Raw genomic sequence first — 18,638 nt, forward strand, 5'->3', positions numbered from 1 at the left:
GGCACCATACCGAGCACCATCAAGTTGGAGTAGGCTAGATCCTCCGCCAGGGACTAGCTGAGTAGATCGTGAAACAGCACCGACAAATGGTCCTCGGGGCGCCTGTGAACCGGAAGTTTGTCGGAGTATGATAGATCCACCGTCGGGGATTATTCTGAGTAGTCCGTAGCGAGTCACCGGCTTAAGTCATTGGAGCGCCAGTGAACTAGAAGCCATCCTCCTACCGGAATCGCCAGGCCAGCTTCTGCACTCTACCGGCCAACAACAGAATAAGAACAAAGCGTACACAGTGCGAACGAAACATGTAAATTTCTGAGACATATAATGCACATAATTGGAGCGTTGAATATCATGGATATTTACATGATATGTCATGTAAATTTCAATTATATGTCATGTAATTGAGCAGGATCCTGAGTGATTACATGACATATAACACATTTTTACATGATTTTAAACTGAAATTTACATGACATCATGTTTACATCGCATAAATGAAGTTTACATAACGTGTAATCCTCATTATTATTAACTGTGTAACGTCACCGGTTTCGGTCGGGGAACCGACCGTCGGGGAACTCTTCATAAGAGTTAGCTAGCTTCACCTTCGGGAACTATGCCGAGTAGTATCGATCACGACGAATCGCCGGCTTTGGTTCGTCGGGGCAACGAAATCGCAAGACCGACCTCGGCATCCAACCGGTTCGCCTGAAGAGCATGACGAGCAGCGCAGTAAAGTCCAGAAAATGTAAGTGACGGAGTAGAGACAAATCGCAGCCAGAGCAAATAGAGCCGGAGGTGACGAAATGAGGTAGAGACATCATCAAGCCCTCAGCCCCTTGAAGTGATAACATGGGGTAGTCCGGGAAATGTAGCGAGAAACATCATCCTGTTGATGGATGATGACGACCAAGCTGTGGACCCACCGGTATGAGAGGTTAAAAAGGCTATCAGCAAGCTGAAGAACTGTAAGGCTGCTGGGAAGGACGGGATCCCAGTCGAGCTTCTCAAGCACGGAAGTGAGCAGCTTTACCAGTCGATCCACCGAGCATGGAAAGGACGAAGGAATGCCCACCTGCTGGTTGGATGGCCTCATACGCTCAATCTACAAAAAGGGCACAGACTAGAGTGTGCCAATTACAGAGGAATTACCCTGCTGAATTCGGAGAACAAATTGCTGTCGCGCACCCAGTTTAACAGACTGAGAACGCTCGAGAAGACCTTCGTCGGCGAATACGAAGCTGGATTTCGTGAGGGTCAATCGACAACAAACCAGATGTTTACCTTGCGAATAATCCTAGATAAATTTCGGGAGTATAACTTGCCAACTCACCATCTTTTTATTGATTTCAAGGCAACGTACGATTCAATGAAAATAAATGAGCTGTGGCAGATAATGTCTGACCATGGTTTTCCGGCGCTACTAATTTGGCCGATACGTGCTTCGCTGGATGGCTCGAAATCCAATGTTCAGATTGATAACGAGGTGTCAACCTCATTTGTGACGATAGACGAATTGGAGCAGGGAGACGCACTTCCGAATTTACTGTTCAACATTGCACTCGAAGGTGCTACAAGGAGATTAAGCGTGCAGAAACGGCTCTATTATCATTATATTATATTTTGCGGACGATATTGACCTTATTGGATTCGATTGCAGATCAGTGGAGAAGGACTTCGTGCCTTTGAAAAGGGGGACATCGAGGATAGGCCTCACCATCAATGTTACCAAAACGAAGTACTTTGTTGCACGTAGAGATATAGGTAGGTTTGGTGGTGTAGGTGCTGAGGTAGTGTTTGGTGGGGATGTGATTGAAGTTGTTGAAGAATTTGTTTACCTTGGAACACTTGTGACATTTGACAATGATGTTTCCCGCAAAGTGAAAAGACGTGTTGCGGCTGCGAATAGGGCCTTTTACGGACTATGTAACCAGCAACTTGCAAGCGGAAACAAAATTAGTCATGTATGAAACATTGATTCTTCTGGTGCTCTCTACGGCCACAAAACGTGGACGTTGAAAGAGATAGACAGGAAAGCCTTCGGTGTTTTCGAACGTAAAGTGGTGCAGACGCATGAATCACGAGTTGTATCAAGTGTACAATAGATGCAAATATTATTAAGCATGTGAAATAGACTCTATGACACTGACACTACCCCGAACGCCACTACCCCGAATGCCACTACCCCGAACGCCATTACCCCGAAAGCCATTACCCCGAATGGGTCATTACTCCTAACGTCACTACCCCGAATGGGTCACTACCCCGAACGCCATTACCCCGAATGCATAACATATTGAGACTCATTATAATCAGAAGGTGGGGAGATAATTTTACGATTAATTGTAAGTATTAAACAAGTCCTCAGCTAATAATTTTTACATACCAAGTTTCGTTTAGCTTTGTTCACTAAATTTCATGAGATCTCCATAGCTACACTGCAATGCTCTGAAGAACAGTCTATTTTGAAAAGAAGGGTGAATTTATTATGAAAAGGATAACTATAAAATGCACAAAATTAGGGTGTAGTAATATCTGGGTTTGGACGCTGCCACTCACTTCCTCTACTAGCATTAAGATCTTGTAAAAGATTTTGTTTCGTAAACGATGGCAATACATAGATGACTCGATTTTGTCAGCCCCTTTTTGAAAACGTTTTTCACCTCTTTTTAAAAATGTAAGTAATGTTTCAATATTTTTTCTTCTTTACTTGAAGCATATTCATGATAACTTCAACATGACTTAAAAAGATGTTGTAGAAAATTCTTTAATGAAATGATAGGAACAAAAAGTTTTCCTTCAAATGGGGCTGACAAAATCGAGTCAGTACTGTAGGAGATCACTCTGATATTATCGCTGCAAGTGATGTTCTATGCAACCCACTTAAAGACCAACCTAATAGAAAAACGACACCATTTGATCGCCTCTAAAGTAAATACTTTAGTTGGTTTGTGAGATCATTTAGCTGAATTTCTTTAAGGTAACCACAAAAAAATATTGTGATTGGTTTAAGATGATGGTAGAAAAGTGTAAGCAGTTCCATAATCGACCTGACTGTTTCAATACAAAAAGATAAAAGAAGGGATATTTTTTATTAGAATTATAGCAGGATTATCTTCAATGAATGCCTTGAGGATACCTCCTTTAAAAATATACATATGTTCCATTTGAAAATACTAGCGTGACTAGTTCCCCAAGTAACCAAATAGCACTTTTATTCGTTCTACGTGCTAATATACTGCTATCAAAGAGCTGACATACATACATACATACATACATATATATACATAAAAAAGAAAAATCTTTGTTGAAAACAAAATTGAAATATAAACACCACCAAGAAGCCTAACTACCGATGAGCACGCAGCTGTTTAGCAAGACCATATTGAGGGTATTGGTTCGAAATCTTCCTGTGGTGGTTCTTAATGCATCGAAAATTTCCTTGACATTCGTGGGCATAGAAGCACATGTACAAGAATTGTTAATTGATTAGGAAAGCTCTCAGTCAATAAAAAGCTTGTTTTATTAAGAGCCCATTCACAAATTTCATAACGGTGAAGGTGACAAAAAAGAAGTTATGGTAGGCTCTTCTCGAAATGTTACACCTCATACAAAATTTGTGAAATTTCCATAGAAAAAGTGTTTTAACGGGGGTCCACAATGGTCGGAAAAAAACGAAGTTTGGCCAAAACTAGTTTTATCGCTTTAATCGATGAAATATGTAATCTGAATATATTATTTGGCGTTTTTATTGTTTCAGGAGGAGTTATCCACATATTACGTAACTTTTTTTATAAAGTTTTTTATTAGAAATGCAATCAAATTTGGCTGAAAGCACAAATTTTGTTTCTATTTTAACGAGTTTGATCAAAATATGTATGAAGAGTGGTTAAATCTATTTTATATCAACTTTGTATGAAAAATATCGTCAAAATGTATGAAAATATTGAATTATTCAAATAGCTCTAACTTGCAAATCAGCAAATTTCTACAAAAAATTTAAACGTTTTTTGTAAGATCTAAGGATGCATTTTAAAGTGCAATATTCGAAATGGCGACGACATGACGCGACAAGAGTTGTTTTTCATGTTCAAAATCATCAAAGTTACCAAAGTGTAATATTGAACGGTATAAAAACTTTAACCAAATATTTTTTTCTTTCCTCATGCTCGATAAAAGTGTTGAACCATAAGCTTTCAGATAGTGTGTAACTTTGTGAACATATTGCATTCCTTAAATATGAATTTTGTACTTTATTTTATTGTTACATTTTTCAATGTTTTGACTTCCGTCAGTTTGACGTCATAAAAGTCAAAGAAATTTAAATTTTAGTTCAATTTCAGTTAAGAATCATGATAATATAATACATGAGGTATATTTTAAAATGATAAAAATCATAAAAATCTCAAAAAAGTGTTATGGTAATTGTTCACGCACATAGAGCGGTATAATGTAATAACATAATCAATCCCGGTATCACTAATTACGCGCGGTGATATTATCACGGAGGTAAACACTTTTTTTCACAGTCAATGAACTACACTTTATTTCGCGGAAAGGTAAACACACTTTATTTCGGCGACAAACTCTAAGCGGTGTGTATTTCAACCGAACGCGGCGGAGGTTTATTTTTTACTGATTTTGCAATGCTATCTACTGCTTCTCCTGGCTGGTAAGATCACAACGCCCGATCGGGAGGCGATCGGTACCAAAAAGCCTTTTGCGTATACCGTACATAGGCAATGATGTGCGGTGATACACTATTGCGTACGATTGTGTGCTGTTAACTAATCTGGCAGTGAGTGACCACACAGTAGGGTGGCTCTCGCAACATAATTTAAATAATCTAATTCGAGTTTGGCGCAATCAGTAGTTTTGGCCGCTCCTTTATATGAAGCCCGACCATTGTGACTGGGTGTCAAAAACTACCATTAGAGACGCATACATCCAAAGTCAAATGATTTTTTAACAGTATAGTTAACATTTTTGCCCGCAAAGCAAGATACTGGCCTGCATTTCATACTATTCGGGGTAATCGCTCATTCGGGGTAGTGGTGTTCGGGGTAGTGGCGTTTGGGGTAATGGCGTTCGGGGTAATGGGATGGAGCCGTGAAATACGGTAGACTTCAGGAGGCTGGTCACTAAGTGTGAATGTCGAAAAAACAAGTACGTTTGCTGTACGCAGTAGAAGATGACCTGGTGACCCTAAACGTTCGGGGCAACTGGAGAGCGCTACGATACGACCGGCAATTGCGCAGTAGTCATCAAGGTACAAGGTAGGAACCATCAAACTTCTATGTACTTCTCTATTAAATTCTCCAAACTTCTTATTTCAACTTTTAGACAATGATGTTTACCTTAACTCGTATAGGACACCAAAAACTTCAAAGCATCAGTCTATTGTACACAGTAAAGAACTCAATCACGATAATGTGATTAGTTGATGTTACCATTGGATAATTCCTTCCACGTACCAAGTAACATAACACCTGTCTGCTGTAATGACCTTTAACCATGGAGGCGGAACGTTTCGCTACCGCAACCATTCGCAAATGTTTTCCACTAGGAAACGGACAGCCAATAATCTCCTAAGTCAGCCCTCGGTTACTCGAACCCACGCGATTGTGCGAATATGCGCAGCAGCAGCAGCTATCGATTAAAACACCACCTCCCCCTTCTCAGGATTCTCGAAGTGCCCTAGCATAGCAGTCACCACACCACCAGCCAGCACCGTACCGAATCGGATAAACCCCCTCGAGGCTTCCAAACGCGTTCCAGCGAACGGATAATCCATAGGAACGTTACGGTGTGATGTGCGGTCGAGATTGAAACCGAAGCGGCGAGTGATTTGTTAGAGCTTCGGCTCTTGCGCTTCACCGCACAAATTCAGCCCCCGAGAATGTGAGCTTAGGGTTACCATACGGTTTAACCCTACAATGACATAAAAATTAAAAAAAATGTGAAAATGATAAACATACGAAAATCAAAACTAACTCTTTGCAGAAACGTGAATTTTCGACTTCTTATAAAAGGCTCAGTGTACTTTTTTGCAGTCTCTTACTATTTCGCAAAATTGAAAATTGTGGGACCTTCCTTAGCCGAGTGGTTAGAGTACGCGGCTACAAAGCAAAGCCATGCTGAAGGTGTCTGGGTTCGATTCCCGGTCGGTCCAGGATCTTTTTGTAATGGAAATTTCCTTGACTTCCCTTGGTATAGAGTATAATCGTACCTGCCACACGATATACGAATGCGAAAATGGCAGCTTAGGCAAAGAAAGCTCTCAGTTAATTACTGAGGAAGTGCACATAAGAACACGACGCTGAGAAGCAGGCTATGTCCCAGTGAGGACGTAATGCCAAGAAGAATAAAGTTGAAACACCTCGCATAACATATGATCTCACCCTAAAAGCCATTGGTAACCAAGTGTGTAGCTAATTGTTTTTTTTCAGAAAACTAATGGATTAAGTTGGAAACCATCATCTTTTCATCGTAGCATTGTTGGATAACGTGTAAATCCTTTCATTTTCTCAGTAATAACAAGCTACACACGTAGTTACCAATGGCATTTATTACGAGATCATAAGAGCCAATATGGTAACCCTAGCTGAGGTGAGTATGCCAAAGCTGCGACTACCACCACCGGGTTTGGCACTGTGTATATCGTACCAGCAGCCCCAATAAAACACGCCTCCAAAATGTTGTAGCCCCCTTTGGATTTTGGTGGGCCAAGCAGGCTGGCAAGCATGACAGCGCACTTTGTTCCCTATCCCAGCACCGAGAAGCGTCATCATCGCCATCGCAGTTTTGCTGTTGCTGTTTAGTCCGTGGGGGGTTTTGCGCGTTCCTCCAAACACATCGTTCGGGCAAAATATGAATTCTAGGGTGCCACCCACCCATTGTCGGCGTTGCGATCAAGCAAATTATTTCAGTGGCTAATGCGAGAATCTGGGGGCGGTAGAAAAACGGGCGTGATTAGCTGGAGATAAGCTTCCCAGTTTGTGAGCGTGATGTCTTATGCCACCAGATATTATTGAACATGATTGTCTGATGAGAACTTTTAGAGGTTGGAACAGATATTCATGCACCTATTTATCAAAATGGTTAATAATACCATTATGATTCAAATTTCGAACGCTCTACTTTGTATGTGCAACATTTCATCGTAGAAAGTCTACACTTTTAGTCTATATATTTTATTTTTTTCATGTTGCGAGATCGAAGTCTTCACACAATATGAAAGTTTAGTGGTTTGAAAGTTCAGAAACGTGATTCCTCAACGTTACATAATAATTTATTTCATATACTTTTTGATTAGTTAAACTTCACTGTGGGCATGAGTATCCGTAATATTATTCAAAACAGTAATAACCTTGATGATACTAAGGACATTGCTAATCCTTTTTAAACAAATCATGCGATCAAATTCAAATCTCAAGATTAAACATTTGGTTGTTTCTAGCACATTTCATTAATACAGTGCAATAGTAAAAGCTAGCTTTTAAAATAAATCAGGTTTACACTAAAAACCAGCGATATTTTTAACGAAAACTGGCACAGCTTCTCATGTTGATTGAAAACATTAGTTTATGAACTAGCAACACAGCCGAGCTAGCATTAAAGTGCCATGTTGCAGTCTGGCTCAACGATGTGAGAGTAGGCCTTCGCCAAAACAATATGATGTTATCCAAGGTATCTAAAAGGGAGGTAGTTCAAACTGCCAGAATATTGCATCCGCCATGTTGAAATACCAGGCGAGTTTGTTTTGGTTAGATTATGCTAGGAAAAGCTATGTCTCATACACTTTGCCTGAATGTTTAGAATGGTTTAAACCACTCATTATTGAATTAAGTTCTCCGAACTGTATGTCAGATTTCAAGTTCAAAACCGTTTATAACATCATTTCAACACACAAAACGAAACACGAGAGGGAACAAAATTTCCAGCGCCAATATGAGCAAAATGCATTTTTTCATTGATATACATTCTTTACCTAATAAAACACTCGAACTATCAAAAGGAAAATGGATACACCAACTTATCCGAACGAACACCCAGTCTGTGTAGTGATTTTTTTGGATAGTTTAGCGTATAAACCAGCTTGCTATTACAGTAACCTGGTGTTTACGTCAATTCTTCCGTATAATCGTTCATTGAACTTATTGATTGGATGGATGAAATCATATATGCGTTTGTAGATGATAATAGTAAGAAATTAATCAAAAAATCTCTCACTGTCAACTTTTAAATTTTAATAGCACAGATCATTTAATCAAAATATAAAAAAAATCAAGAATGCCACTGCCCGAGCAGAAGAAAATAACTACTGAATACCAAATTGAGGTATTCCATACCAGATCATTTCCAATACTTACAACCTCAATGAGGTATGAATGAGCCCTGCATAAGATGTAAAATACCTCAAATAATACCTTCTGCATATTCTACAAATACCAAGCTGATAATTAGATCAGGTATTGTAATACCTAAATAATACTTGATGGTTTTTCATATAAAAGTGAAATTTTTCAATACTAGTTCAATACCTCCAGCAGTCCTCAATAGCTGTCGAATACCAAAATGAAGTATTTTTAATTGTTTTAAACAGTTTTTCTAATACCATTATAATATCAAAATGAGGTATTGATAACTGAATAATACCTAATTGTGGTATGATACCAAAATATGGTATGCATAAGTTATTGGCGAGTTATTCTTTCCTCCTCGGGTGGGAACACAAGAACGCATTTCCCCCCCATTGATAGTGCTGGTGGTTACGTCGACCATGGGAACATGGGCAGGATTGTGATCGCGCTTGCTTTGTTATTTGTTGTTGTTCGATGACAATTTGATGCATTGTGCATATTACCTACATGCAGAAATGCGCCACCCCCATTTCAATTAGGCAGTTTGCCCATGATTTTTTTCTTATCTTCAATACACTTCGACGAAAACGTCGAGTTTGTTTTCGAAACTACTAACAAGTAACAATTAATACGCATAAAAATCAGCAAATCTCATAGGAGTTTGCTGCTATCAATTGCCACGGAATGTTAAGCTATCTACCTCAAAAATATTTCAACACATATATGTACCGAAAACATATTCTAGATAAAAACAAGCATTCAAAATGGTATTAACCCATCAAAATAAAAGATTTTCTGAAACATGTTTTGCGAAAGAGAAACAAGGAAACATTAAAAAATTTAAAATGTAAAACGAATTAAGATGGCATTTTTGAGTAAAATCACAAAAAATGCTGAATTTCGGAAGAAAAAATGGAATGCATTTAGGACTTTTTCACAGTCACACAAACAACAGATATTTCAAATATTTTTTCTTATTGGTATAATTCAAATATGTATATATCTACCATGTTGTCCGATTAACATATTTTGTTGAATATTGAAACAATCTAATTGAAAAGAAATACGCATACTTGTGTACAAAACAATTGTTATTCTTTCATCTTTTCCTTATTACAGTGTTGGCATAAGCTTTAAAAAAAATGATTATAAGTTCAAGATACTATTTGAATTAAAATTTTAACCTTATTTATATTTTGAAAACTTTATATTAGGGTCGGTGCTCCCTTAGTGGACAGTCCCCTATAGTCGCACTAGTGGCTTTTTACGGCCGTTTCGCTTTAAATCTTTTCAAAATATTTTTTGACATGATGGTCAGAAGCTATTTATCTAAGTACCATTGATACACAGCTTGATTTTGTTCATAAAATGATCGAAATAATTAGTTTTGCTTAAAATTTAGGCTCCTTTGCGCCTATAGTAAACCTATTGTTCCTATAGTAGCACTACTGAGAGAAACTATTTTTTAATATACGAAATAATTGATAAATTTAGAACTTTTTTTACATCAAACGAAAGCTTCTGATAAATACTTTGTAGGAAAAATATAAAAGTTTTGTAAAAATATGGTTTTGATTAGTGTTTTGCCAACGCCGTGATGCTAGTGCTACTATAGGAACAGAAATTAGAAATAGTGCTACTATAGGCACATGTATTCCTATAGTGGCACAAGCGACAATAAATACAAACATATGAGTTTTCGTAGTTTTCATATTTTTTCCACAACACCAAGATAAAAAGCTTTCAGATGATGTAAAAATAATGACGCTAGCGTTATTTTTCGATTTTATACGAATATTTGTTCTTAGCTATGCGGCTATTGGTACATCGACCCTATATGAAGATTTTCATATGAAATGTTTCAAGGAAATATGTTAGGGGTCATGCACAAATTACGTCACGCTCCAAGGGGGGGGGGTGGAGGTGGTCAAGCCAACCGTGACATGCCTTACAAAATTTTCGAAGGACTCATACAAAAAACGTGACCAAGGGGGGGGAGGGGGTCGAAAAAGTTGAAATTTAGCGTGACATAATTTGTGTACCATCCCTTATCCAGTCCACAAGAATGCGAAAAATACTATGTGGGCAAAGTTTGAATTGTAAAAGTCGTTGAAAGTTGAGCATTTATCATTTGGAACGAGGTAAATGAATCCAATTCATTTTGATGTTTGTCGAACAATTCATTTGAATAAAAATTATAAATGGTGTGAATAATTTGAGTCAAGATGTTTGAAATAAATTAGCTAATATACGGTACCTAATGGTATTTATTTCGTCCTTGTTTAAATTTCTGTCTGACGCACAAGCATAAACTGCAAATAATTAAACAGAAAAAAAAGTTTTTTGAAAAACAAAACTAAATTTCTTAAAGGCTTTCATAACAAATGCTTAGCCTTGTTTTTTTTTTTTGTTTTATGAAGATTAAGATTCAGAAAATCATTCAAATGCATGAATTTTAACTAGGCCCAAATTCTCGAAAACAATGAGGGGATGGGTTTGGTTGGTAATTTCTTTGATACTTACGCATAATGTGTTGTTCCATTACCTGTAAATAAAATAAAAAAATATATTTAATAGATAACTTATATAAAACATACATACACATTTATCGAGAAGGAAAAATTTCAAGAGCTATAAGAAGCGCTCAAACAGACGTAGCGGTACACATGCAATTGACCAAGCTCGTGGATTCGAATCCCATCAGTCGAGTATCTCTTCGTACAGTAAATTTTTTCGACTTCCCAGGGCCTAAAGTATCTTTGTGCCTGTCACACGATATACGAATGCAAAAATGGTCAATTGGCAAAAAATGCTCTCAAAACCACATTCCTTTCTAATCCGCTGAATTGTTCAGAGATGCTGGAACTAATTGTAAATTACAAACATGCTGCAATAACTTCCTTTCCATTGTGAAAACTTCCCCAAATAGCAGCCGTGAAAGCATCAAGAAACTTAAGACAAAACGTTTATACGACAACAACACCCATCGACCTTAAGATCTGATATCTACAAACTAGAAAACCCCTCAATCTAACACATCCTGACATTTGTTTTGATTGCCTATTAATCGATTATTTAGGTACTATGATTATCCGAGTTGTTTTGTGCGCCAATTCACACTCGTTTGTTTATTAGCATTGTGTCTGAGTAGTAGGTATCCGTCTCTCTAGCACTAGCCAAACCATCGAATCATCGCGCCTAAAAATTATACGCCTCTCACCAGACGAAACTAACCGCCCCAATCCGGTGAGCCATCACACGTTATACCTACCTATGCATTCGTTTTCAATTCGAGCAAACAGAACGCGAAACAGACGCCAGCAGACTCGAATGATTCGATTTCATAAATGATGGCTATGATTTTGCATTTTCTGGCAATTATTTTACACACGTACGCGCGGGGTCCATCGAACGGACTCCCCTTCACATGCATCAACGTGGGGTCCGAAGCTGAACCTGACAGACGGTGGCGCTTCGAGAAGATGTGTTGCTCTGTTTAGTTCAGCAATTTCGTTTCCATTCCGGGCAACCGCCCCGCACTGATCAGTAAGGCAGTAGCGTTGCAAGGATTTTTTTTATTCTTTATCAGTATCATTCCAAACATTACATTCATTTCTTATATCTAGATGTTCTGTGTTAGACAACACTATCATCTTAATTTGGTATAACAAAATTACGCTTTTATTAACAATTCATTAACAACATATTACATTTCATTTGCGGTAGCAGTTACGAATTTTTACAGGTGAATTGATTGCACCTGCTTATAAGAGGAAAAAACTATTTCAATTTATTTAGCTTAAATACAGTGATACCTCCATGAGTCGATGTTCCATAACTCGATATCGACTCATGGAACCATACTAAAACCAAAATTTCATGGTTACTACGATGGCCCCGGTCCCCTCAAACAGCTTTCCAAAGCATTTATTTCCACGACTCGATATTTCCATGAGTCGATGGTCCCTTCAGATGTATATAACGCATTAATCGTGGCAATAGAAGATTGCAACGGAATTAAGAAGTTTAAATGAGCAACTACCAACGAATGAGCATGATCACCATTTATATCATGGGTATGATAATATAAGCGACCATTAACTGAAAAATGAGAATTGTTGGAGATTCTGTCTGAGCAATTCCGGCTACGTTGCCGTTCATCTGCCTAATATGAGCTTCAACGATTCGTTTGCGGGAAGTGCAATCCCAAAAGTTAGATTTATAGTTGCCACTGCAATTTACGCGTTGGTATCTCCCTTCACAGAACAGATGTCTTTAGCGTGAGAAGAACCTCCGCAAATTATGCCTTTAGCATCCATGCGGCAATGTTTTATGCCATATCCCACTTTTGATACCAACAGCACTGAGTGGGGTTCTGTTCACGTGTGATAATGTATTTCGGGGGCCCGAAACCCCTAGGTACGCCCGCTGTCGCGAGGGGGAATTGCCAATTCCACCCAGAAATGCAAATGTGTTGAAAAACAATTAGCTCAATCAAATGTCTACCGGTGCATTCCGACACCCGCCGAACTGGACCGTTCGATGCAAGCACGCTAGAAATGAACGTGTGGCTGGTTGGGGCGCTTGATTGGCCATACCGAAGTCAGCATGCGAAGCCCCCGAAAAACCCACGCCAAAATCGAGAAAAACTGCAATTGAACTGATGGGGCGCTCTCGCGGAATGACGCACTAAAGTAGGATCGTTATGCGGCACTTCATGACCGATCGATTGACGACCACGACGACGACGACGACGACTGTGAAGATGACGAGAGGTTATCACGCATGTGCAGCACTATGGGCAGTTTCCATATCGTCTGGAGGACAACATTTTTTGTCGGCTTATGTCATGTTTATGAGTTTCGTAGCACAAATTTGATGTTATGTTTTCAAAAAACTAGCTGTTGACACAAACAGAAGCACACAAAATTTTGCTCTGATATTCCAAGAATATCATAATACAAGTATTTAATATGGAATGATGAACAAGAAAACCCTATCGGTACATGTATTTTTTCCTCGATTTTTATCCACCTAATCGCCCAGAGTGCATCCATATTACGAGAGTGCGATCGGGTGGCAAATGGATTTTCCGGACAAATTTGTACTCTCGGGCTTTCGGTGGAAATCGATCTCCGAGCTTGGAAATGAAGTTCTGACGTCAAACGAGGCACGGTTATCCACTGGGGAGCCAAGGAGAGGAAAGCCAAATGGATGGCACCGATGGACCGATGTTTGCGGTAATGGGGTCGCGTTTTTGAAATGTTATCATTGGGAGATTGATTTGGAAAATTTGAGGTGCAAGGTACCGGAAGAGTTTGGGTGATATGATGGAGTGTGGAACCGTCATCGGCGCACTTCCAACCACAGATGGTAAGCTTTAATGTGGAACAGTTCAAATTGCGGACAACTTATGTGATATGAACTGTATCAGATCTTTGGCAATTGCGTCGAACGGACAATCCTGAAAACGCTAGTTTGACTTTGAATATGTTTGGAAACTTTGTCGTCTTTCTAAGTATAGGGTAGATGTACCAGTAGTGGAGGTACTAAGCACGATTGAACTTCATTTAACCGCTTTAATTCAAGAAGCGCAATTAATGCACATGTTGATGTTGTAACGAGAAGTAACGACCATTGACTTAATGAGAAAAATGATTTCATCGTAGTAATCCACGGCATGTCAGTGAAAAATAATACCTCCACTATTAGTACACTGTTCCTTTAGTTGCGGTTTATTTTTAATTTGTGTTCCTATAGTTGCGGTATCCGTTGTTTTCTTATGGGATCCTCCACTAAAGGAACACTTTACCGCAACTATTGGTACAAGCAAGAACAGTTTTAGCAATTTTAGTGATATTTCATCAGTTTTAAAGCAATTTGAGCACTCTTTTCAACTATTCCGTGTATCAACAAGCCAATTCGTCGATTGGCAGTGTCGGTTCTGTGGCCAATACAATAAAATCAGTGAAAACGGCACTACCGCAACTATAGGAACACCCACAACTAAGGGAACATTCACCCTAATGCCAACCAACAGACGCTACTCAGGATCAGTAGCATCCTGAATGTGTAAGTGCATTATTATAACAAACAATAACAGCGCCTGCTGCGTCCGAATGCAGGTCAATCTGGAGATGGGAATGAAAATGATGACGGTCATGCTCTAAGGGAGCCGTTGAGTCCTCTGCACTTCCACAAGAAAACAATGGGAGTTTAGTATAAGAGAGACGGTTGTTGGTTTGTAGAATTCGTCTTAGCAAACGATGTAATAAGCAATTTTATTTAGGCAACGAATTCAATGAGTTGCTTACTTTGAATCACAAGCATAGATATGTTGTAAAATGCATTAAGACATTTGTTTTGCCACATTGAAATTAGAAAATCAAAATTGAAAGTTATCTAATTGTAGCACTAAGGGGTGGATATGATGATCACAGCTCGACTTCCCAAAAATAACACCCACTAGTGGAAGTGGATGTGAGTAATTGCCACTGAGGATAATTAGAAGTGATAGTCGAAATACGCTTATCTGTCTGAGATGAGAAATCAAGGCGGAATCAAAAGGTACAATATTCAAATTTATTTTTTGATCCTCTTTATTGGCATTCTGCTCAATGGGTTAAAACATGTAAAAGGCTTGATTTGTGTTATTTTCCATTTGTGTCACTTTTATCTGTAATTGTGGAACCGCCGAGATTGCTCGTTCTAAAGCCAATGGAATTCCGGTCTCTGCTAGCGCGATCGTCAACCGCAACCACATCGCACCGGAGAGCATTTACAATCGGAGCGATTGATTATTGTCATTGGTGTGCGCGCGAAGGATTCCGACCAGTGGATTACAACAAAATTGTAACCGAGTTTGTTATGTAAGAAGCACGCTCTTTTCAGACAAAATACGTTATAATTTTGGTTCGTTAAACAATATATATATATATATATATATATATATATATATATATATATATATATATATATATATATATATATATATATATATATATATATATATATATATATATATATATATATATATATATATATATATATATATATATACATATATATATACATATATATATACATATATATATATATATATATATATATATATATATATATATATATATATATATATATATATATATATATATATATATATATATATAACTGATTTTGTTATAATTGTGTTATCATTTCATCGACTAACTCAGACTGCTTGTAAAACAAATTATACAGAATTTGTTATTTGTAACTAATTTTGATATAATTGTTCTACAATTTTGTAGCCATCCACTGAACGGGTAGCTCTCACAATCCAGTTCCATTGAGCCTGCGAAAGACTTAGGTAGTCAATCGGCCGTGCTGCTGGAAGTCCGTCTAATTTATAATCATAATAATAACAATAACGTTATCGTTATGGCTGGTAGTTTGCCTCTTTGATTGAATGGCGGTGCGCGGCGATCGACTGGTGTTGGGGGCGTTGCTCAGTTGCCTTGCTGCCGGATCGGTACTATAGTGATGATGGAATGATAATGGGACAGGGCATAGTGATTTTTTCGAAATGAATGAGATTAGGTGTGTTTGCGCTTGCGATGGCGAACAACGCGACGTTGATCGTCGTCGGTAGTACATTTGTACGATCAATGGTATTAGAAAATCAAAGATATGGAAAATGCTCAGTTGTAATTGATATCTATCGGTTAACCTCAAGTGCTGCAGCAAAATTTGGGCACGGAGATTTGTTACAACCTGGACAATAGAGGTATTGAACAAACTTGAATCACTCGGCTGTAATGTTTGGTAATGGGGTTTCTCCTATTTCAATCTTCATCAACACTTCGACAAACACCGACAAAAAACTATAGACTAAGGAGTGTATCGAAAAGTAGTCGCAAACATTTAAAACGGTATATCTCAGAGCATAGTTCATCTTTTCGAAAGCTTTTTTCACGAAAATCTTCATCATGTCATCAAAAATTGAAGCAGCTAAAAAAATATTGAATAATATGCAGTCTTAATATAAATACAACAAGGTTTATAAAGCATGGAAAATAAAATCTTGCACAAAATTACATTTTTGAAGTGTCTTCTGAAGATTCGATGATTTGTATTGAACAAAATGTATATCAAACAAAATAGGATGAAAAGCTTATTCTATCGGAAAATATGTTTACTTCACACAGCACGTAAAAAGAAATTCAAAAAAATAAATTATTGCTCTAAAAAAGCTCATTAATTGGAACAAGGTCGGTTTTAGAAAGTCACTTTTGTTTAATCAACTTTTGAAGCTCTGTCATATACAGCGGTAATTATATAGAGTAACATTTTTTGCTAACGTTACTTCATAAATATGCAAAGAAACTTTTCCAATCAAAAAACAATTTTTTATTCATTACAATCATTCGATATTAGCATTAACGTGTAGAAAGAAAAAAATCACAAAACGAGGTCCTTAAAAATCGACTTTTTTCGATTTTTGTATTTGCTCTTAAATGCTTGTTAATGATTTTTTCAAAATATTGTTTACACTATGTTAAGAAAGTTGTGGCACAGAATATATTAGCATAAACAAAACTATTTTTTTCTTAAAATTTAACACATTTATTAACATATCATTTTTTTCAGAGGTGTGCAAGATTTTCATCGACATCTATTAGTAATTTGCAAAATTATCATGCAAAATGCCACTTTCTTGAAATAATATCACCGCATCATCATTTTTAAATACATTGTAAAGCATTTCTGATCAAAACGTTGTTTGTAGGTTCAACCCATTATTTTTGAGACTGTTTTGAAAGTTTGCGACTACTTTTCGATACACTCCTTATTAAGGCAAAACAACCCATAATCCATAGAAGGCAGTCACATTGGTTGACCTATACTCCTGCTCACGATACAATCGTAGTAATCGTTCAATGCTATTATGAAAAGTAGAGTAATGTTTTTTTATGATTATTAATTTGGAACAAAACGCGTCCGAGCATTTCAGGCAATCCCCTTCTACCTAAACAGTTTAACCCAGATTAAGATGCAATCCGAATGACCTCTCGCAGATGCAGTGGATTCCATGGTCTTCTACAGTATGTGAGAAAATGCATGGAGTCTAAAAGTAGAAGATCATCAGCATTGAATCGAATCTATGACATTTGGACGAATGACATTTAGTCGAATGACATTTGGTCGAATGACATTTAGTCGAAAGTACATTTGGTCGAATGGACATTTCGTCGAATGGACATTTGGTCGAAAATAATTCAACTGCTTTAAGAAGCATATGATATTTTGTTAAAATGATTTTTAGTCGAAATCATGTTAGATCATTTGACAGAGTGTTATTTTGGCATTGAAACACAGTTATTGACTCGTTGAAAAAGGGGAAAGCATGTATGGTAATAGCACCTACCATACTGGAGGTTGCATATGCTAGGACAATATGATTAGAGAGCAAAAAACCTACATTGGTGTGTAACAAACTTCTAGGCTTCAATATGCGACGAGCAATATTTTGGGATATCAGTTGATCACCAGACTCCCCCACAAATCCAATTGACTCCTTGCGTTGTTGACGTTACTCGATTTTTTTTCTCATTCAGGCTTATTCTGCCGGTCGGATGAATCGCGACGAGTTGATCTCAAATAAAAGCAAATAAGCTTTTGTCACCTAAGTCGACTCGTCTCGCGATTCACAGGATTAACCTAGTTCTCTTGTTTCATTATTTTCGATTGAATTAATTATCAATTTGTTATCAATCGAAGCCCTCGACTGCGTTATCAAAACCACATGTTAATCTAAGATATGTGAAAAAGCTGGAAGTCACAATCATAATACAGCAATCATGAGTAGGAAAACGTATCATACAGGTAATACTTTCAATGCACTTTTGTCAAAATAAAAGCCATGGCCATCAAAATTGGCCCATTCATTTCTACAATTATATATGCAGACATTTCAAGTTGACCAAATTGATCTATGCCCACTGTATCAGGTCTGACCCCGCATTCCGCATTCCTTGAGCACGCTGTAAAACTTGAATGGTAATCAAGATTACGAGCACTCACACTGGAAATTGTCATTGGATAAAGACCAATAGTCATGTATTAAGAACGATGTCATTTTGACAGAATAATAAAGTCAGAAATGTTTAATATTCCAACAACTGAGCTAAGAAAATATTGAGAATTTTCTACAAAGAATGATGATATTTTGAAGGAATAATAAATTAGATATTAGATAAATTCATTATTGACTTCAGATGAAAAATATTTTCGCCC

The 18,638-nt window shown here is 37.6% G+C and overlaps 1 protein-coding gene across 3 annotated transcripts in view; it reads right to left on the bottom strand.

Annotated features, from left to right (window-relative positions):
* LOC5566991 (flocculation protein FLO11) overlaps positions 1 to 18,638 on the bottom strand; it is a 360,699-nt gene that overhangs the window by 236,629 nt on the left and 105,432 nt on the right. Inside the window, exon 2 of one of the 3 annotated variants that reach the window (XM_021845415.1) lies at positions 10,887 to 10,908. The exons of the other annotated variants lie outside the window; for them this stretch is intronic. Coding sequence (XP_021701107.1) covers positions 10,887 to 10,905 — 19 coding nt within the window. The 5' untranslated portion in view covers positions 10,906 to 10,908. The remainder of the gene's footprint in view (positions 1 to 10,886; positions 10,909 to 18,638) is intronic. 3 annotated transcript variants of the gene reach the window in all.

This window comes from Aedes aegypti, chromosome 2, assembly GCF_002204515.2.
Source record: "Aedes aegypti strain LVP_AGWG chromosome 2, AaegL5.0 Primary Assembly, whole genome shotgun sequence".
Classification (NCBI taxonomy): Eukaryota; Metazoa; Arthropoda; class Insecta; order Diptera; family Culicidae; genus Aedes; species Aedes aegypti.